Source organism: Manacus vitellinus, unplaced genomic scaffold (assembly GCF_001715985.3).
Source record: "Manacus vitellinus isolate BGI_N305 unplaced genomic scaffold, ASM171598v3 scaffold_15_pilon, whole genome shotgun sequence".
NCBI classification, from domain to species: domain Eukaryota; kingdom Metazoa; phylum Chordata; class Aves; order Passeriformes; family Pipridae; genus Manacus; species Manacus vitellinus.
In genome coordinates this window covers 8,201,814-8,224,329 of record NW_021939122.1, presented here as the reverse complement: position 1 = coordinate 8,224,329, position 22,516 = coordinate 8,201,814, and the positions used below count along the sequence as shown (strand labels likewise).

Sequence of the window (22,516 nt, the reverse complement as noted above, 5' to 3'; positions counted from 1 at the left end):
GGAGCTGTGTTCTACCTGCCTGCAGACACCACCAATCCACAGCAGCTGTTGCTTTAAAGTAACTGTATTATAAGCACAGATCTTTTTATAAAAGTTTATACTAAATTTACTAAACATATCTTTGACAAGGCATAATTTTAAATTAATTTATTCAGAACAATGAGTAGGATGTGCTTGCCTGTGAAAGCACAGACATACTGCATTTCAAAAGGAAGGCCTGCTTAGAAATATGTTAGGTGTTTTCATATTAATTCTGTATTTCACAGCTAACAAGCCGCTGTTAAATGACTTCTATGATTTTTTTGTTTGTTTGTTTGTTTTTTTACAGGCAGCACGAGATGACAAAAGAAAAGGCATCTCTTTTACCAGTGAACTGAAGAAGTTAACCAAGTCCAGTAAGCAGTATCGGGGGTTCATGTCGCCCTCGCTGCAGGTGTTGTCGGACAGTCCCCAGAGCAAGGACGAAAGGGCCGCGTGTGGCTTGACCTTCAGTGACATTGTAGAGTAGTCACCCCACTGCCCACGGTCTGCTCAGGTATGAGACACCGATCCCAACGCTGAGCAATCATTTATGTGATTTAGAGGATTTTTTTTTCAAAGTTGTAGCTGGTCAAACCAGGGTGAGGTACAAGGGACTGACAGAAAGATCCATAAAGGCCTTACCCATCGGTGTGCACAGGCACAGTGACAGCAGTAAGGTCTCCAGTCCTTAATTATGGCATTTGCTCCAGTGAATCAGACTGGAGTTTCACCCACAAAACCAAACCAAAATGTTGCATCCTGGTTGATTTTATAGTATGCATTTTAATGAGTAATGGTACTTAATTAATGATGTACTGTTACTCTTTTGCTCTGGGCCAAAGTAAATGGAAGTGGCCAGTAGAGCTTTTATTATTTTTTGTTACATGCAGATAACAAAATCATCAGGACTGGCCATCTCCTTTTTAGCTAGAACAAGTTGATGGTGTTAATTTCTCTCAGTGGGAATTTTGCCAGAAGTGTTTAAACATTTATACTATCCTTTCTGTATCTCTTCCATCTTGCCTGACTTCAAACAACTGAAATACACAACATAAGACTGTCTCGTTTATATGGAGATACTAAGTGCAACTTGTCCAGCAATGTACACTAACCAGACATTTGCACAGTGCTACTACAGCACTGAGACAGCAACTGGGAAGTTACAGGTCCTTGCAAATGAAGAAATCTTTTTCAGTGTTGATAATCCCTTCTCACTTATGGCCAATTTAATATTACCTTTTTCTTTCCGCATACACCTAATTATTAAAGCATTATTTGGCATGCACTGTCATACTACTGCTAAGTCATTAAATTAACAGAATTCAAGTAATGTTTTCATTTGCAAGGTATTTAAAATATTAAGGGATAAATTTGATACCTTATTTCTTGGCTACTGTAGCTGAATTCAAGGAAAGCAAAGTAAATGATGGATAGAGCCCAGTCAGGTTCCCTCTTCCGCATTTGTTCTTTCTTGCTCTTTTAAAACTGGAATTTACATTACTGAATCCTTCTGCAGTGCCTTTGAAGGATCCTGCTGTGGAATGAACTGGTCAATAACTGTGTGCCCTGTGCTACAGATGCCTGATCCAGGCAATTCTGCTGGATTAACATCCAGAATCTGGGAATCCTAAATGGGATACTGTCGATTGGAAAGATGCCTGTCAGCTATCAGAAGATTCTGCTCTTCCCGTATCTTCACATCTGCAGATTCTCCATAGGCGGATGGAGAAGTTTTCTTGGACTGTATGTTGTAAACAAACATGTGTCATCACCCTCTCCTTTTTAAACAAAAGATAATTTTAACTTGTTGCCTCTAAGGAAACTGAAGGCAGAGAACCAGAGTGTTCTTTTATGTGTATTATTTTAAAATAACGCACTTTTACCTGAAGATTTCTGTTAAACACTGTGTTAAGTGATTGTAAAGAGATTTAAATATACTGTAACTTCCTTTGCATATCTGTTTAACTTTGGTGAATATACACAAAACACTCAAAATTATTTATGGTTTATCTACTTTAACAAAATAATGTACAATAGCTAAATACACCTAACTGGTAGTGAGACTTTGACAAGCAACAACATTTTCTTCTTATAAATTCTTGTTTTCCAGGCTTGTGTTTAAAGAAAGAATATTTATTATCATGTTCCAAAGTACATGCCATTGTATAATATATTTATCATATACTACTTTTTAGAAAATGCAGATTTTTACCTCTCTCTGGATTTAGAGGAAAATATGTTTGAACTTCTATGGTTGTTTCTTTTCGGCGCAAGATGTTTAATACTCCAAACTGACCAAATTCAAAACAATGCATTGATAAATGTAATTAACATTTCAAAATTTTGAATTCAAATACATTTTTCCATACAGTCAGAAATGTCTTTTTACTTGTCTGTTACAGAGAGTATAAAGAACTTTTACCATATAACTCCTGACATTTTTGTTTACATAGAAACACTGTTGTGAAGTTTTACGTTTGCTGAATTCATCTTTTGATATGTAAGTAAATTAGTTGTGCTAGTCTTTTTTTTTATTTCCATGGGAGTTACTAATGTGTTTAGTTACTTAAAACAATCCATACCGAGTTACAGGGGCACAAATTAAACAACTGCTGGAATCAGCGATCCCTTTGATCTCCCACAAGAAATGTGTCTGTGGTGAACAAATGGCTCTGCACACGTTTTTGTCTCACTAGAGCAATCCCTAAACAAGAGAAAGAAGTAACAGGCAGTAGTGTCATGACAACTGATGCCCCCCTATTAATTAGAAAATGAAACAGAAGAAAGAAAAGTCATTAACTGTCATATAAACAAGCAGACAGAACCTGCATTCTGTCACCAGAAACGATGAAGTCTTTCAGTACACACTACAGAAAATGCCTGTAAAGTAGCTATTACCAAAGCAAAAAAGTGCCCTCTTGAGGTCATTTCCAGCTTTCAGGAAAAATAACTACAGCAGTACAAAAAAAGTCAAATTTCCTGGTGGCATATCCTCACAGAGGCCATGCACTTCCCACTGCTTGTCTTTTACAGAAGTAAACTTTTGAACTGATACAGCACCCCCAACCACCTCCAAGCTCAGCCTCTTCACTCAGTAGTACCAACTTGAACCCTGCACAAGACAAGACTGATCCCGAGTAAAATGTCAGAAGTGACAACTTACACATAGTTTTATATGCAGTTTGCTTTGGAATTCTTTGGAATGACTAGGAAATACTTATATCAACCTGCTGCGCAATTCAACTAATGCAACTGGGTTTTAAATGTTAGCTTCATTCTCTGTTATTTTAACACAGTAGCAGATTCACATCACTAAGAATTTTTTCTTTTTGATGTTGATTGTGGCATTTTAGAAACAATACTTAAGGTTCCTGTAGTTTGCCCTTACCTGTCTGGCCTTTTTTTTTTTTTTTTTGGTGGTGGTTTGTTGGTTTGTTTTAAATCTTTAGCAGCACTGAAAATTCTTACCATCACCTAAGTATCACACACTGGCTAATTAATTAGATTCAACATACAAACCTTGGGGAATCAAGGGACAACAGTAACCATGTCACATTAACACAGGTCTAACACTAGCCTGAAATCTGGTGGCAATTTAAAATCAGCAGATTTTTACTATGTCTACTAATACAGTAATTTTTCTAGCTGTGGGAACTTATTAATATTAATATCTTCCTCATTAGTCTCACCAAAAGCTGCTTTTGCTGCTGTTTATTACAGTGAAAGAGGAGAACAAAGTATTTGGCTTTTTATTTCAAAATCCATATTTGTAGGCATGTAGACATCTGGAATTATGTAAGGCTAATTACCCTGTTCTAGTATTTTCATTAATGTTCATATATCACTTAATTTCAAGTTTAGGTATTGGTAAATAGCCAAGTAAACTTTTGTTAATGAAACATGGTACACTTCGGGGTAAATTTGGAAAAGAATTACAATACTCTTCCTTTTGTTGGGTCCAAGTTTCCTGATAGTGAAAATACACCACCACCTGAAGCATTAAATGGGGGGGGGGCAGTTAACTTTCTTGAAAGCTCAGTTAAGGAGCTTCCATGTGCTGAGTTATTATGCTAATAGGAAATTTATTCTGCTTAGCCACAGATTTTATTTCTGCAGGAATATTTGTCTACATCCTCCTGTGACAAGACAGACAAAATAACTTTGTCCTTTTCTGTGCTTCTGGCTGGGCATGGACATCAATTAGGAAAATACATTCATTTTTACATTACAAACTATTTACAGGAAGCAGCTTCCAGGATAAAGTTTGAAAGAAAGGAATGTAAATAATCAACACCTTCCAGAAACATGCTGTCTCTGAGCAGTAGCAGGCCTTACACTGAACAGTTTACAGGTGGAAATCTCATGCTCCATTGCCTAATGGCAAAAATACAGAAGCATTTTATTCTGTACTATTTTAAAAACTGCTGCTTTTCTACCAAGTTCTTAACTTCTCCCTGTGCAGCACGTGGTGCTTGCAGTGTTCTGGTATGGGACGAAAGACAGGCAGTCCCAGCTCCTGCATCAGCACTGCTCCATCTGTAGGAACTGGGGCACACCAGGAGCTACTTCCTCTCCCACCTGAAGGGTTTCTTCTTTCTATCTTACTGATCTCAAACTATAGCAGAAGACTAAAAAGTACTATCTCAGTTTTATTTTTTTTAAACCTAGTCACATTACTTTTCTTGCTACAAATATTAGGTGAATACTAGGTGAAGTGTCTGCTTCTAGAAATCACATGCTTTGGAGATTTAAAGACTTCAACATGGAAATATCTAAATATTTCAGGAACACTTTCTCTTACATTCATAGTTTATTTTCAAAAAAGAAGACCTTGCTGGTAACTTTAAATTTCAGTGAAAGGCTGAGTCTGCAGCTTCTGAAACTGAACTGTCTGCTCTGCTCTGCTCTAGCTCTTTGAATGCTTCAATTAGCATTTGGTTTTTAATCACTGTCAGTTATTATTCCACTATAAAACTCAGTTTACTTTTAGGGTAGCCCACTGAATGTACCAATGGTGGCATTTTTTTCCTGTCTGTGATAAATGTTTTGCAACTTAAATAGTAATAGACATTTGGCAGAGTTAGCAAATTAAACACAAAAATAAATAGCAGTAAATAAGATTTTTGCTCCAATAGATGTATAGGCTCTTTCAGAATGACTTAGTTGTACAGTTGTCTTTCTCTGCCTCTTAAAGCATGTCAGAGTATTCTGACAATGCAACATCACTATGTGCCAGTCTCTATATGTTTGGAAACTATGAAAAATGAACAATTTCAAAATTTTCCACCTGGACTATTTTCTCTCTGCTGACTTGAAGAAGAAACCTGTATTTGTATATGTTGTAAAAAAAAAAAATAAATGGTTTAAGATGTTCACTCTTTGCTTTTGCCTTCCCAAACTGACCAAAGTATTGGCAAATGGCCCCCTTGGAATTTTTCAGAATTTAAATCACATCCATTTTGTGAACACTTCACACTAAAAAAAACTATTCAAAAGCTATGGGAATCACAACCTAAACATGTATAAATATCAGTGTTATGTATGTAGTTTTGTAATCTACATAGTAAAACAGGAATTTTCTAATCCATTAATACATAGATGTCTATTCTAAAAATGTCTGTGAATTTATGTTTAACTATTTGAAAGTTGGTGAATTAGTGTGATTAATACTAAAAACATGTATTAAAAGAAAAAAGGAAATTTACTTTTAAAACTATCTAAGAACTATAAATCAGGATAAAAAACTAAATACCCTAGAGAAAAAGCTATTTTCTGACTTGAATGAAAGCTTTGAAAAACTTACACATATATCATTATCACATCATGGACTAAACACTACAAAAATACATTAGCTGAGCTGTCAGACAGGGACAGCCCACCACGCTCTCCTGTAGAATGGAATTCACATAAAGACACTATCATCTTTTAATTAATTCATATATTTCACTTACTGTTTGCAAAGCCAACATGCAGCTGAAAATGGATTCTAAATGGATTCTAAAACAACCAGGCAATAACTTATATTTGGGGAACCAGGAGAAAATTACTTCCAAGATAAAAAGATAAATATTTACATTCTTACCTTGTATTTGTCCATCATTCTTGACAGCAATGGTTTATTGAAGACACTGCAGTAGAGCACTCAGTCATGATGCCAGTTTAGAACTGAAATCCAATATTCTCAATTTGCCAATACCAAGATTCACCAGAGGTAAAACCTCCACAAAATACAAAATCATTTCAAGATGAGATAAATGGTTAGAAGACATCAGAAGAAAAACAGAAAAAATGCAGCAGAAAAAATAGAGATTTGGAATATGTAAGTAATTTAGACAAGCCAATATTGTTAACATTTTCAAAATATTTATTAATTTATCAACAGAACCAGTGAGTTCTTGGAAATACATATGTCTATATTCTGTTATAAAAATTAGAAAATATATAAACAAAAATACAATCATGCATGGTTGCAAACAATTTTTAAATAGCCTTGTTTTGTATCTTTTTAAATTACTGATGTGACTGTTCACTGTGGTTCCCCAGCCCTGCAAACACGGGCTCTGTAGTTAAGTGGACAGGTTTGTAACTCTCTGTGGAAAACTGCTGTTACATTTTTGTGTGTTTCTATATTCAAAAAAAAGCCTACTTGTATTCCTTTAATGATGAGTGGAAATTAGTTTCAGCCAATCTTTCTCCATAATTAAGAAGCCAACTGAAGTTGACTAATAGGTACATTTATGACAAAGATGTTTCCTTCAAGTGTTTAGCAAAATCCAAGGATTTGTGAACAACAGTCTCACTGATGTGTTGTTGAAGCTGCTTGTTTAGCTCTTCATCTACAAATGAATCCATTTGTGAGAAGGTATCCTGAAAATTACAAAATATTAGTTGCATTACTAAACGAGGCCAGTATGTGTTTTCCATGCATAGCTTAAATTAGCAATCCTGTTACTCTCCCATGTCCCCAGTCATCCAGACTCTAGACCTATGGAATTGGCAGTTCATGCCTGCCTGCCCTGCCTGTAAGTTCCCCTTCACTTGCAAGTGATGTGTCAGCCCTTCATAAGCTCAGGGTTTTTTTGTTTTGTGGTAAACTGGACTTTGGAATATTACCTACTACACACAGCCACAGCTTCCAGTTCTGGAGGTGCTTACACGCTGCTTCCTGTTCAACACACCTCAGAAACAGAAATCAAGCACTTATATACATATATCAAGCATCTCTGATTAAAAGGCCAGTGAGAGCAATGATGCTCACAGTAGAGGCTGTGTCAGAAAGGAATGCCCTGACCCTTCTACCTCCAGCCAGAGCTGGAGCCTTCCACTCTTTCCTGGTGCTCAGATGAGGAATTATGATCACACACATGATTTAAGCTCCCCCGTTAAAGTCTAAGCACTCACACAGTCAAGTACATTGTGCACTCAAGGACAAATGAGATCCTCTCTTTAGTAGTGCAAGGGGCTCCAATTGGAGCTTCTGTCAACACCAGGGAGGTGCTGACAAAGGCAGCATGGCACACAGAGAATATGCAGGACAGAGAGGATAAAACTTAGACACTGCCAAAGTTTGTTAAATGAGCCCAAAAACCAGAGAGCAGGCAAAGCCCCAGGGTAGTTTTCCCAGTTATGTCCATTATAACCACCTATGGACAGTTTGTTTTCTCTCTTCTTTTGTTTCTGCTACCTTAAAAAGCTTGTGCTTTTCCTTATTCAAGCACTACAACTCAAATCTCTCACCTATCTGCTGCTCCCAGCCTTGCTCTGTCTGAGGTGCTAATATAACTCCCTAGCAGGACAGACACGTCAAGAAGTCATTGTAAAATGATGGAATAAGTAAGTACAAACACATTTTCAAGAGTTGCTTCTCTAAAATGGAAAAAAAATTGTGCTCTCAAGGCTTCAACTGACATTACTGAGTTACAAAGTGGAGCACTGACAAGGTTAAATGTTTTTATAGGAAGAAATAAAATTATCACTTTTTAAAGGACACCCCTCACTGGACATTTAAAGGAGGCTGACCTCTGGAACAGTGCTGAGGACATAAAAACTGTTCCCCTCTTTCTCATCTTTATACATTAACTCTTTGTTCCCCTCAAATTTACACTTTAAAGCTACAGTGAGGCTAATAGGGATCAGTATCCCTCTAGATACTGAATCAAAGGCTCTGGAAATCCAGCTGTCCTGCCAACTACCCACACTGGGGAAAGAGCTGGGGTTTTTTACTGCTTTTTGAACAAATATTAGTTCATCATTACAGAAAAGGGCCAAGAAATCTGCACTGAACCACTGCAAAGTGCAAGATAACACCTACCATATTCATCTTGCTACATGAACTGAAGCTGTGGGAGGTGGAACTATTTATACCGCTACTTCTCCTTCTTTATAGTCAGTCCTATCTTACACCAGTTAAAAGAAATACTTGACATGCAAAGTATAGAAACCAGAAAGCCAAACTGAGCGTGCCAATGCCTGGGCACTGCACAGTGAGCCAGCAGACACAGGTTATTTTGGTACATCATGTGGTTAAAAAAGGACACAGAGACAAGATGGTACCTTTCTTCTGGGTGTCACTGATGCAACAGGAGGATTAAAGGTCATTCCTTTCATGCAGTATGCCTCAAAAAGTTCTGTAGCAGACCTACAGCAAAATCCACAGTGAAAGAAAAATGGCATTAGATAGATACATCTTCAACTGATATATCAACAATTTAAGGGCAGCTTCTCACACACACCACTCTAATCCTCCAGCACACTTTAAGAGAACTTAGAGTAATGAGCATCACCTGCAAAAGATCAGAAGCCAACAGCTGGCAAACAATGCAAGTCAAGTAAAATGTGTCTAAAATACTCAATTGTGGTAGACAAGAAAACTGTTCTGTAGGCTTGCCAGAGCTCCAAGCACTCACTGCTTAATCTGTACATATTTAATAAAGGAAAGTAAAAGGTGGATAAAGATTATCTAGCTGACACAATCTGCTAGAATTTCCAACAGTTCCCAGTTCCTTACCGAAGAGTTTTACGAAAACTAAGCATCCATGGGAGACTAGGGAAGACCATCATATGAGAAAAGAACTGGTTAAAAGACAGGAAACTGAGGACAGTTTGTGGCCAGTTTTTGCAGTGGCAGGAAAAACTATGGATTTCCACAAGGTCTGTTCCAGGATCTGTGCTTTCTAACATGCTCAAAGATGAGCTGGAGATTACCAAGTTATTTGTGGTAGTAAAAATGAGCTCCATGTGAAGAACTTCAGATAGTCCATATGAGATATCAGTAAAATGTCAAATGAAATTTAGTGTTGGAAAAAGAAATAAATCTCAGCTTTACATAAATACAATAAGCTCTGAGCTGACCACTATCACTTAAGGAAAAAAATCTTGTTGTTATGACAGATACTTTTATAGGGTTGTGACCTTAATGCTGTTTGGAGTTGAAAAGAAACAGAGAACACAGTAGAAATTAGTTACATCAGTGTATAAATCCACAGATCATCCACATCTCAAATATTGCAACTGAGTCTCCAATTTCCTCATCTTGAAATGCTTAAGTTGGTAAAAGTTCAGGAATATGCAACAAAGATGAGGAAAAGTATGGAACAGCTCCTGTCTGAGCTAGATCCCTTGAGCCAGAAGAGACAGTAGGTGGAGGGATGATATGATAGAGGGCCTACCAAGTTCTGTGAGGCATGGAATGAGTGTAGAGCAAATTGCTCATTTAATCTCCCAGAGCAAGAACCAAGGGCTGTTAAATGAAGCATACTGGCACCAGGTTCAAAACAAAAGACAGCAGGTCTTAACCTAAGGAGCTGTGGACTCATGGGACCCTTATCAAACAATGCTGCATTCGCAAAATGTGTGCTTTGGTTCAAGGGACACTGAACAGTTTTAAAAAGAACACTATGAAGAGCGAAGTAATAACAGAAACTGGTATTAGGTTCAGGAAATCCACCAGGCTGAGACCAGTCAGAGGCCAAGACACTGCTCAGAGCATGGCACAGAATCACAGACTATTCCGAGCTGCAAGAGACCACAAGGATCATTGAGTCCAACTCTTAAGTGAATGGCCCATAGAGGGATTGAACCCACAACCCTGGTGTTATTAGCACCATGCTCTAACCAACTGAGCTAACCTCAGAGCATGCCTTATATGTATGCCCCGTTTTTACTTTTCACGAGGCACCTGCTTCCAGCCACTGCCAGGTAGGATGCTAAATTAGACCCTCAGTGTGAACCAGCATGGCTGCTCTCGAGTTTTAACATACTATGGACCTTACGCTGCAACTTGGTTTCAGGTTTACGCTGGACAACCACAATTCAGTGATCCTGATCCATATTCAGATCAGGGCTGCTGCTGAGGAAATGCAGAAATTTTGCTCCCGTGGGAAGAAAACACACTGCACTTTGAGATTTTTACCCTTGTCACAGCCTGGCAGCAAGTATCAAAAGAAAAAAAGAAAGGGCAGCCAACATTCTGTACTGGCAGAAGAACAAAGAGAGTTTGAAGATCAGAATCTTCTAATTTTATGGAGAGTTATTTTTAGGAATTCCTTTAATAAAGCATAAGCAACAGCTTCCTTTCAAAGCACTATTTTAAAAAACCCAATCTCTTTGATAACTCACCTTTGGCTGAAATCAAGTGAAAGAGCTCCTGAGCCTTCAGTTGGAGCTCCAGCAATAAGGTGTGCTGCAAACTTCTGCACTGTTGGATGATAATGTCTCTGAAAGAAAGGAAGAAAGAAGGCAGTTGACTGAAGGATGAGGGATAATAATTTATTTATCTACAGATTCTCACATTTATTTCCATTTTTATAAGATGGAACATTCTGTTGTTGTTTTAAATAGAAAAAGCACCTCAAAATCACTCAGTTTGTAGGGTTAAGTGAATGAGAACACTCAGTCATACATTTATTCACTGTATGTCATGCTGAGAACATGACTCTCTACAGTTATTCTAACTCCTACTCCCAGACAACAGGAAGAAAGGGCCAAGGAAGCCCTCCCCAAACCCCAAACTCTGACTGGAACAACAGATCAAGGTGTCTGTTCCTCCCTGGACAAGGGCTGGATTTAAAGGGAACTTGACAAACTGCAAAAGCCTCCAAAGGAATCCTATTAAACAAACTGCAGTAAGATCCAGTGTTACCATGAGCCCATTCCTTCCATATCACTGTGTTGCTCTTCCTCTTTGTATGGAATAGGCTCATGTGGGCCAGATTTGACTGATAAGCCTGGAGACCTCTGTTCTCTATTTGTATAAAGCATATAAACATTTAGCAGCTATTTACTGCTGACTTTTACTTCCCAATTCACTCAGTTACTAACCTGAAGTAAATGCAGCTCCCACAGAGCTGTGTTCTGAGCATTGCAATGCTCTGGTTCATCTAGTTCTGGAAGATAAACTCCACTGCCTTGAGACTCGTTATCTAGTAAGAGGTCCATCTTTGGGAACATCTACAACACACAAAAAACCAACTGAGTTGCTTTTATTACACATCCAATTATAACATGGCTAAGTCAGTTTCAGGATTCATTCCATGTTATTGAGTTTCAGCAGCATTTAAGGACACCCTGTTTTCATCATTCTTGCTTAAGATGCTTTAAAATATTTTGCATAAAATCAATTTGTCAAAAAATTCAATAACCTTTAGTCATCAAGGTAAAAATTTCAACAAGTAAAACTTACTTGCATGAATATCCTGTTTGTTGCCAATATCCCAACACTGGAATTTGGAAGTACATGAAGAGCAAGTGTGGAAAGTCGCTTTAGGAAAGCAAGAGCTCGTTGCTGGGAAACTTGCTTTCTCCGCTTGGCAAACATGACATCCAGGCACTGGAGCACAATCCCTATATCCTCATTGGTACCACCTCAAATGCAGAATTTCAGAAAAAGAGTAAATAACCATTTTGTGGAACACACAGCTGAATACTCTGCTATGGACTGGACACTGGAAACAGCACAAAAGCCAAGAGGTTCAAACACAGCTCTCATGGGATATAGACATAAGCATACACCCTTTTTTGGTAAAAGTACTCCAGCTTTGAATAGAAAAAATGTATCATTGTTTCTGCACTCCTTTCTAAGAAAATACTTGTTCTGTCAAAAATGTCTAAACATTAGACACAGCTACTGTTTTAATTCTAAGTGCATCCATGTCACGTCAAACCATGACAATCCACTGTATCATCTGTAAATTATTAAACAGTGCAAAGATTTAGTCTTTTACCCATCCAGAATTGCAGAATATTTTTTCTTAATATTTCTCCATTAGTGAATACACATTAATGAAGTTAATTAAAATTATGTTAGTTTCAAATTTTACAAATACATTTTCTTAAACTATTCAATTTCTCAGAATTACTGGGAAATTTAGATTTGAAAAATAAAATGCCAGAAATATAAAAATCAGAAACATACACCAGAAAATTTTAGAAGACAGAATTAATTTCTAAAATAATTTAAATTTAATATTGGAAAAAGTAAAGATTCCTTCCCTGTTAGAGAAAGAATTAGAGAAAAACCCCAGAATTTCTAAATTGCCACTGTAAGAAACAATTATAAGGAAGTAAAAATATTTAAATTGAGGACAGGATAAAGGCTTATCCAAGACCACATATTCAGCACTCCCTAATGAAATTACATGATTAGAACCTGTTACCATGTATTGCAATAATACTTCAAGTACTTGTATTGCAGTAATGCAATGTGCAACTTAAGAAAAAAGTAAGTTAAACCAGACAGTAATTTTTTCAGAACTCAGACATCTTAAAACAACTGTAGTTTATTAACACTACATTAAGGCTGTGACACCAAAGAGGCAGAATAAACGTTATTTAGGTAAACATTGAAAACAAGAATCTGGCATTACCTGCATGTAGGCTGAACAGTGTCTTGTAAAGATGTGTGTAAAATTTCATCGGATCAATGTTAAGAACATCACCTATTAACATAATCCCAAACAAACACATTTACTCAATTGATTTATCAGACAACATTAAACAAAAGTTTGTTTTTAAAAATCTCTTACCTTGACCAGAAAGTATATGAAAAGCACTGAGAATGCAATGAAGACTCTCACGATAGCTTAAATCCTAAGAATACAAAACTGATTAAAAGTACCCAAAAGAAAGTAATTTTAAGAAAACTGTAATAAAAGTAAACTCAACTTACCCCAGATGCAATAAGAGAATGAAGGACAATCAACAGGTCATCAAAAAATTCCACATTTATGAGATGAGCAAACCTTGAATCAAAGAGATTTTTATTTTTAGCTAAAGATATTATCTGTGAACTCAGTTCAAAGTATTTTAAGTTGCCAAAATCCACACCTTAAAAGCAGCTAAATCAAATGCTGAACATTTACTGTCTTCTCGTGAAGGAATGATTCAGCCCCCAGCTGCTAATCATGGCTTCCCAATAGCTCTAGAGACATGCTCATGTCCTTCAGGAAGTAATCAGGCAAAATAATGGAATCACATCACACCCTGCTGGGTTTGAACCACATTGATTCCATCATGGGAAATTTCACATCACATTGAAATGGTTTTGGAAATAGCTGAGACTTCAGCAGAGAAATAAAGTAATTACAACTAATTTGTCAGGGACCCATCTTCTCTCACCACTTTTATAAATTCCTTTCAAAGTCTAAAATTCTTTTAGTGTTTTATGTCTTTTCCAACACACACAAAAGAAGGCAGAGTCAGTTCTTACTTTGCAAGACCTTCTAGCACAGCTGGCAAAAGTGGAGACTTCTGAGCTTTCTTCAAGATTCTAAAGTAAGTTACGAATACAATATTCAAGGTTTCTGTGTGCTGAAGGAAAGAAAACAAAACTAAATATTTAATCATGGAAAACAGACATTTCTACTTCACTTAAACTCAATTGAAAATGCTTCTCTCTGTCCAAGCCTGCACTGAAGCCTTCCAAACCAGTCCTGGCTCTGTCATTTCCACTCTTCTTATGCAGAAAAGCTCAAGTCCTGCTCTCCTGCTTCGACTTTGTTCCCTCACACCCTCCTGTCTAAACAGTCCACACCAGCCAAACTCCTCCTTTCCCTGAAGGCCACTCTGAGAGGCTGATAACACCCATTACATGGTGTCCTACGGAATAGGGCACCTGCAAGACATGTCAATGGATTCAATACCTTTTTGGGCAGAGTGCAGAAGGGAATAGGAATGACTAAGCTGGCCTTCCTGGGCAAACTGAGACCTCTGGTACAGGCAAAATGTTTGTTATCTGACAACATTCTCTAGAGATATGGAATGCTGACAGGCTGGAATGAAGACACTTGATTACCAAATGGTTAGGAGCAGCCGCTTTGCAAAAGTAGGGAAATAATCTCTAAATTACTTACCAACTTCAATTTTTTTTCTTTACTTTCTGATGCTTCTGCTTCCAGGAGTTCTCGTTCTAGTTTCTCTTCCGCTTTCTTCCACTGAAAATACACAGTTGATTTTAAAACAACAGATTAAATGTTTCCAACCAGTCTGGATATCTAGGTTGCAAAGACACCCAGAGAACAAATCTTCCATGCTTGGTGAGTTACGTAAGTCACCCTGTGACTTATGGTACCTACTGGGTAACCAGCTTAGATATTGCTATCAGAAACAACCAATCAAAAGCATTATCAGTACAGGAAAGAGCTAAAAAAAAAGATAGGAAGATAATTAAATTCCCCACAGAAGCTCATAAATGTTCAAGTACAATGCAAACACTAATCACTGATGCTGAGAGTTAACAATGGCAAGAACAGATGTGCAATCATTGCTGGAACAAATTGGAACAAATTGCTACATAAAGTTGCACAAGTAGAGCACGAGAAAGCACATGTCATACCTTTCTTTGCATTCTGGAAAGATTCTTTCTTTTCTCTTTGTAAGTCATGAACTTTTTCTTTGGTGCAATGTCTTCGGAATCTTTTTGTAACTCTACTTCCTTAATTCTTAAGTGAAGAAATACTTTTAACACCTATGGTAAAAACAAATTAAATACAATGAAAGGTGATCCACTATAGGAACAGAGGGTAAAAAATCCCGAATTCCATTCCATCTAGTGGGCTTTGCTAGTCAAAGGTTCTTCTGTTTACTCTCCTCCTGTTCCTTCATACCTGTATCTCTAACCTCTGCTCCCAGTTCCTTCCCCAGCACTGTCCACTTCTACCCATTCCTCCACTTGCCTCTCACTTCAAGTCTCCCTGTCTGACTTAACCCACACCTCTGTCAGGATGAACTCCCAGTCTCCTTCCCTTGCCCCATACCTCTCTTTCTAACCCTCTGGCTCAGCCTAATCCTAAACTGTCTGTGGTCTGACAGTGGGGACGTTCTGCTTGTCTGTAGCCAGCACCCACGCTGACTTTGACGTTCAGATTCTTTTTCAACCTTTGCCAGAAGAATATTGTGAGGTACAACAGAAGGTCTCTTACCTCAGGTCTGACATCGTAATTTCTGCCCCTCACAAGGCCAGAAATGACCTTAACCACACCAAGTGAAGCATAGCCCAACTTGTCTTGTTTAAAGAGCTTCTTAACTGCCTCAAAGCACAGTTCAGAAATCTGAAAAAGCAAATCACACAGATTGTTCTGCAAAGCCAAGTCCACAACAACAGCTAGTAGCAGATGATACTAATGGTATTTACTAATTAGAAAGTGGACACAGCCTTTAAAATAGTGAAAAGAAATGGTCACAAGATCTGGATGTTGTGGAATAAAGCTCAGAAATAGATTATTTTTCAAGCAAAACAAGAACTATTTCTCTAATCAGAAAAATCACTTACCATTTTCGATGGATCATTCATGAGTGGAACAATGAGAACAATAATGTTGTTGTGGAAGTTGAAGTGGGGTAGGGCCACAAGCAGCTCACACAGACACTTCACTGCTACCTCTGCCAGACCTTTATATGCCTTTAATGAGATGACATTGCTTTTCTTCAACTTCCTTTGCTTCCAATCTGCACAAAACATTATTAATTCTTTTAGTGATTACTGTTCAGAATGATGGGAAGCTTATAAATATTTAAATTTTTAGTGATTGCAGGCATTCTCCTACATACTTCATGCAAGTACTGTCTCAAAGACAGCAGGTAGCACTCAATCAGAGGGAAACTGATGCTGCAAACAATTCTGCCTTTACTACAAAAATTGGGAAGTGTTGACTATACCTTTAATTGTTTGTTCCAGATTTTCTAAGTAAAATTTATACTGGCTCACAAGGCCTTCCTCAAATTCTCTCAGTTTCTGAGTTTCTTTTTTAACCTGTAAACATAAGAGAAACGAAATTTTATTTGGAAAGCTAAATATTGAAATTAGCCAATGGTGAAAAAAACGTTTAAAACAAATACCAGATATCTAAGTAGTTTTTTCTTCTAGACAGAACTTCCTAGAAATGTATTAAAACTAAAATATTCCTGTATTTTTCTACAGTTGTGCTCAGAGGGCCTTTTCCAACTAGGCCCATTTCATTTACAGAGACTGAAGTAAAATTATCAACTAGATGTTATTTTAATGACTATAAACTGCACTAAACCTACACTCAAGAAACCTTCCAAAGAATTGATTAAAAACGAGCTGCACAAAACAAATTACTCTGCATTTGTTCAGTAAACTGTTTAACACATTTCAAAGAAATCTATGCCAGTTAGGTGACAATGTTGCATAATTTGTTTTCTTTCTAATTCTCTTTAGTGTGGGACCTTACTCAAAGGGTTATGAGAAAAGTCACCCAGGTTAGGTATACTACTTTCATATACTAGTTTTCCTCTCCATTACCACCAGCATGTCACCTACTTCCTGAAAGGAAGTATGTAAGAATTAAAGGTTCAAAACAAAGACCTCTGCTCCTGAAAGTGTCACAGCTTCAGACCTTCCACAAGTATTTGTGTATTTGTCACCCTTTGCTCAGAACTATAAATTTATATTAAAAAAGAACAGTGTTCATATTTGGCACAACTGAAAAAATTCTGAACTACTCATACTACCCTATAAATAAATTTGATATTTTACCTTGGTAGCCTTTTCTGCTTCGGTCAGAGGCCGAATTTTGTAAGAAGGCACAATATCTTTGAATATCTCCATCAAGGAAACCATGACCAGCTTGCGAACAATCACGGCCACATTAGGATCCTGTTCCATCAGCATGGCACGCAGCTCCTTCAGTTTTTTAATCTGGTTAAAGAAAACAGGCAGACAAAATCAGCTGAAGATCAACTACAAACCAAGGGACAAGCACAATGTACTTTAACTCAGCAGTTACTCACTCTACTTAGCATTGCATAAAGAGCCAAGAAATGCCACATGTCCCAAAAAAATTTTAATCTCAGGAATAATCAAACTGTCCTGCTATTATCAACTTGCACAGAATTATAAAAAATCATTAGTATATCCTGAAGCACTGAGAACTATCAGATACAACCCTGAAATCAGAGCTTACATAAGGGTCACACTAAAGGAACAAGGTAGTTTGGACAGAAAATACCCCAGACAGTATTATTCCTAAAACCACAAGTACTCAGAGGGACAAATTACTCCTGAACAGAGCAAACACAGTCACCTGGACCTTCACCTGATTCAAATCCTTTACACCAACCACCAATCTACGCAGTTTCACAGTCTGACAGCCCCTGAGAAGCGATACAACACTGACCTTTTCCTTGTTCTACCCATGTATTCTTGTGCCTTTGCTACTGTTTGGTCACTTCAGATCTTTGTTTCTTGACTTACCGCACACAGAGGTACACGTAGATGCCTGTTAAGTAAATGCTACGTACATTGTTGTCTGGCTCAGACAGAATGGCAGATGCTAAGGCAGCTATGTGCATCTTCCTCTCCTGCAGCTTCTGTCGCCTTTGAGCAGCCATTTCCTCAGGAGTCAGAACAGGCAGGGGCTCCTCAACAAAGTCTGGCACAAGGTGTGAGAGTTAGAAAAGAGGGTCAGTGGGGAAGTGGCTTAACAAATACCATGTTGCAAACTACAGTTCAACACCATTTCAGTGGGTGTGGTATTAACCCCACAGGAGTAACACACGAAGTTCCGCAGTCAAAGAAGCTTTAAGAATGACTTTGCTAGTGCTTATATTAACCCAGAGATTAATTTTTGCTCCACTTCAAAATCTTTTGCTTGCAAAAAGAAGCGGACTAAATGTTTTTGAATCTGTCCAGTGTTCCCGAAGTACAGTGGGAACATGGAAACTCAACATATTACCCCAACTGTGCCAAGAAACCACAGTGCTCTGCAATTTGCAGCAAATTATTCAACATTCACTTTTTCTTTTAAAAATACAATTGTTTTGCTGGTGTTTTCTGAGTATTACTTTGTTATGTCCTTTCTCAACTTCAGATTATATTTAGACAATAATGACCCAGAAGTGGCAAAGTTAGAACTGCAACTGTTATTTGAAAATTACTCCTAACTGGATAACCAACAGCAAATCAAAAATCTCAATTTCCTGGTATTCTGATGTTCTAAGCAAAAAATTTCAAAGACAAAGATAGACACTCAAAAGCCTACACAAGCCTATGTCCTGAACTGCGTTTCAAAATGATCTGAGTAATCAACAGAACCACAGCATATATTCTTTATGTAAGACCAATATGATCCATCTTACTAGCAAAGATAGCATAACTGATAAAGGGAACTTCATGAACACATCAGTTCCAGATAAAAAATAAAAATAATTTTAAAGAAAGAGATTCTGAAGCCAGCTATTCCTCAGGTCCTGAGAATCTAACAGGTAAGAAAGCAAGCTTTGAATAACTGTTATGCTTTCATGGTAACATGGTAATGAACATATCAAAAAAATCTGAACGAAACACACTTAAACTACAAACTTCCTCAGGGAACAGCAAAGTACTCTTCAGATATGGCAATGATTTAGAAAAAAAAAAAACATTAAAAAACCCAACACAAAGCAAACATAATGTTTTATTACCCTCTCCTTCCTCCATTTCTTCTGTACCCTCTTCTTCATCATGTGCAACATTGAGAACTGCAAAAATAAAATGTCTAGTGTCAAGCACGTAATACCGTGAAACTTTAAAAGAATAAATTATATACTTTTTGGTTACTATACCAGTTCTGGAATCTGTGTCTTACCTGGCTTTTCCACAGCTTGAGGAATAATGCCACTCTTGTCTTTGATGGGGAGCAGATGGATGAGTTCCTTTTCTGGCTCTGTCTGCATTCGTCTTGGCACCTTCTCATATTTCTCAATCACACTTTCATGTTTTCGTTTTTTGACATGAACAGGTTCACTGAAAAACACAAGGCAAACTAAATGTATCAGCCACCTAATTACACAAGAACCATGTATGACAGTGTATCACTAGTGGTAACTAACTGGATTAAGTGTCTACCCCTCACCCAGGCCAAGGTGCTGTGTTACTTGCCCTTCCTCCCTCCCTGTGCTCCCCCACAGCATGAGGGGCTGCCCTGACAGGGCTCAGGCTGATTAAACTCTTAACCCCCAGCAGTCCTGCCATGAAGGACTTCACCAGCAAACAAGCAGGACTAGGATCCTCTCACAGGACAAACAGTCCAGCACCTTCCTTAAGATGTCCCACAGCCTCTCTCTCCCTTACCGTGCCTTGACCTGCCAGGTGAGTCTAAACAAGGATGTGACACTGAGAGGGTCAGGGAACATTTTTATTTACCCTACTCCATGTTTACTTGCACCACTACTCCTATCACTTTTCTACTCTGCTTACTGGGAAAGCCTATGTCACACCCCACTCTCCAGGGACAACAGCAAACCTTTTGCAGGTATGTTCCTAAACTACACTTTAGTATATAAGAACATAAGTATCTAGTCTGTGCTAATATGAACATGTAATTTATAAGTGATGTAATATTTGACAAGTTTTTAAGAACTATTACAGTCGACCAGAGTAAAGAAAATTGAAAAGTTCTCCAGTTTAAGGGAACACTATGAAAGGAGGTAAAATCTAGTAAAACAGGTAAAAAAGCAACTACTTCCATTTTTCCACCATTCTAAAAATGTTTTGGCATAATGAATGTAAAACACATAGACCTACATCTTGCAAAACGTCATTAAATAAAAACACACAATAAATTTTGAGTTTTGCAAGACTTTAAACTTATGTCACATCCAGTTAGCTTGGGGAGAGGGGAAGGTTTAAAATAAAATTCTTTTAAATCAAGAACTTGCTATGTGGCTACAAGAAACCCTGCAGTAGAGTACAGCACAACTGCAACTTTGGAAATGAAAAACCATTTACTACTTTCCTTCAAAACTATACTAAATTATTAATTAGTAACTGATTACTGATGTTAATCAGTACTGCTACAGATGATTAGTAACTGATACTGATATTAATCAGCATTAACAAATTAAAAACACCCTAGAGCAGTTAGGTATACACTTGTTTTCACATTCATCAAAAAAGGCAAGATTTTCAAAGAATCATGTAATCAGAGATTTCTGTAGAAGGATATTTGTAAAGACTTACAATTTTAATACTAGGAGCACTGTCCTTCTCCATACTTCACTGTGAACTCTACCCAACACCTTGCTCCAGAAAATTGGTGACAAATCTTTTGTATGAATGTTTTGGTGTTGCATGTGTTTACAGACATGGATTCCAGAACCCTTTTTTTTTTCCCAGCAATTTGCAATGCAAAATGTATAAAGGCCCAAAGTCCAGGGAATGTCCTGAATACTCTATACAGAAAAAAATACTGTTTACAGATTAAAGCATTTCTTTCAGTTTGAGAAATGCTTCTCATCTCACAGCCAGGGACCTCACAGGCAGGAGCACTGCAGAAACAGTATCCTGAAGGTCAGGCAGAGCAGGTGAATGTACTGAGAGACGCCAATACATTAATACTGAATGTACTGACAGACTAAGGAAACACTAAACTGGAACTGCAAAGAAACACCAGGCTAAAAGGGACCTCCCAATAGATGTATTGCATTACATATTAATTGCACAAGGCTGAATTAGTACAAAAAGTAGACATCACAACAACACTCACTTAGAAGAAAGATCTCTGGTTAAAAAGGATACTTTTTGGGCCAAATCTTCCATTAATTTTAAGTCATCTTCATCCATCATGTCTAGTGGAAGAGCATCTTCTTCCTCTTCTTTGTATTTTCCAGCTATTTTAGAAGATGATGTTTACAGATTAAAATCCGGTATGTATATTCAAACTTGAAAATCTAACCCTGCCTAGGCTTGTGAAAAGATTTTACACCTTACTTCAACCTGGAGCTCACTGACCTTTATGCATGTCTTTTGTGTTATCCCAGAAAACTGCCCCTCTGACATCCAATAATGATCAGCACAAACACATTTCTACCATCTCCAACTGTCAGATCTTGATGCCCTGACAGCTACATTTTATATTTTTCACAACTCTCCCTTTCTTTCAACAAGAACATCAATTATTTGTACACAGAGAATGTTGTTTTCTTGAATTTCACAACATAAAGCAGCAGAATATTTAGTAACACTTATACCTTCTTGCTTACTAAAATAACTCTGAGCACTTACCAACTTGCTTTTTCTTGCATTCTTCCAACGGAAAAGGCTTTCTAGAAATAGCATCTCTGACAGCCTCCCTTAGCTTCTTTTGTTCTTTTCGATACTTCTTAGCAGCACTCTTCTGCTTATACTGTTTATTCTTTAATTTGTTGTCAAGTTTTATTTGACTAGTTCTCAGTAACTTGCGAAAGCTTGGAACTCGCTTTTTGTTTCTTCTCTAGGAAACAAACAGAAAATGACAAGTCACTGACACATTCACAGCCTTTGTGAAATTTATTTCACTGTTTAAGATCTCATTAAGTTCCTCTCTCTATTAGGGCTGAATAACGTTTCTTCCAAACAGTATCATCAGTTAGCTTCAAATTTACACAACCGTGTTACGTTTTTGAGAAGAGACACCCGTGATGAATGTTCTACAGAAACATTGTTTAACAACCTTTTTATTAAACCCTATGTCTATCACTTTAGACACATGGACACTCAAAGCATGGCAAACACGTTGTTAGGGTGCTTTGTGTGCTCCCAAGCACTCTGTTCTCTCTTCAGGATGCTGTTGTTCCCCAACACACGGTAAGTACTTTGGGGTACTTTAAAGTACAAGGCCACAGCCTCGGGTAAATATTCTCCTGCAGTACACTTCCCCATGCTGAGCTGTAACTTTCTCCGGCCTGAAAACTCTCCCTGACCAGCAGCTGCGTGGACCCGGCAGGGCTGCCTTGCTACCTGCAAGGCTCAGAGCAGCAGGATGCAGATGTACGAGTTGCAGGTGCCAAAGCTCAGGGAGCCACGGTGGCCGTGGGAAACAGGGCTCAGGGAGAATCCGGAGGCACAGGACAACACAGGCGTCCTATGCCAAAACACCAAAACAATCCCAAGGGTGCTCGGGGTGGAAATGGACTGGGATTACCTACTGACGGCATGGGAAGGCAAGGGCTGTGGAGAGAAGCCGGGCATGGAAGCCATCACTGGGGTGCCCCGGCACTGTCCCTGTGCCGGGCACAGGCG

The 22,516-nt window shown here is 37.9% G+C and overlaps 2 protein-coding genes across 5 annotated transcripts in view; one reads left to right on the top strand and one right to left on the bottom strand.

Annotated features, from left to right (window-relative positions):
• PLCE1 (phospholipase C epsilon 1) overlaps positions 1 to 5,396 on the top strand; it is a 147,887-nt gene extending 142,491 nt beyond the window's left edge. For all 4 annotated transcript variants that reach the window (XM_018069161.3, XM_018069160.3, XM_018069159.3 and 1 more), the window contains 2 exons: positions 329 to 535; positions 1,538 to 5,396. In XM_018069161.3, coding sequence (XP_017924650.2) covers positions 329 to 508 — 180 coding nt within the window. In that variant the 3' untranslated portion in view covers positions 509 to 535; positions 1,538 to 5,396. The remainder of the gene's footprint in view (positions 1 to 328; positions 536 to 1,537) is intronic.
• A 971-nt stretch (positions 5,397 to 6,367) lies between these two features.
• The window catches only part of NOC3L (NOC3 like DNA replication regulator), a 17,384-nt gene continuing 1,235 nt past the window's right edge, over positions 6,368 to 22,516 (bottom strand). Inside the window, exons 3-22 of the mRNA XM_018069162.2 lie at positions 21,521 to 21,728; positions 21,003 to 21,126; positions 19,104 to 19,261; positions 18,940 to 18,996; positions 17,779 to 17,909; positions 17,015 to 17,176; positions 16,174 to 16,267; positions 15,788 to 15,963; positions 15,438 to 15,566; positions 14,852 to 14,983; positions 14,370 to 14,450; positions 13,727 to 13,827; positions 13,187 to 13,259; positions 13,044 to 13,107; positions 12,885 to 12,956; positions 11,702 to 11,883; positions 11,341 to 11,469; positions 10,639 to 10,736; positions 8,575 to 8,659; positions 6,368 to 6,888 (exon numbers count right to left, since the gene is read on the bottom strand). Coding sequence (XP_017924651.1) covers positions 6,757 to 6,888; positions 8,575 to 8,659; positions 10,639 to 10,736; positions 11,341 to 11,469; positions 11,702 to 11,883; positions 12,885 to 12,956; positions 13,044 to 13,107; positions 13,187 to 13,259; positions 13,727 to 13,827; positions 14,370 to 14,450; positions 14,852 to 14,983; positions 15,438 to 15,566; positions 15,788 to 15,963; positions 16,174 to 16,267; positions 17,015 to 17,176; positions 17,779 to 17,909; positions 18,940 to 18,996; positions 19,104 to 19,261; positions 21,003 to 21,126; positions 21,521 to 21,728 — 2,388 coding nt within the window. The 3' untranslated portion in view covers positions 6,368 to 6,756. The remainder of the gene's footprint in view (positions 6,889 to 8,574; positions 8,660 to 10,638; positions 10,737 to 11,340; positions 11,470 to 11,701; positions 11,884 to 12,884; positions 12,957 to 13,043; positions 13,108 to 13,186; positions 13,260 to 13,726; positions 13,828 to 14,369; positions 14,451 to 14,851; positions 14,984 to 15,437; positions 15,567 to 15,787; positions 15,964 to 16,173; positions 16,268 to 17,014; positions 17,177 to 17,778; positions 17,910 to 18,939; positions 18,997 to 19,103; positions 19,262 to 21,002; positions 21,127 to 21,520; positions 21,729 to 22,516) is intronic.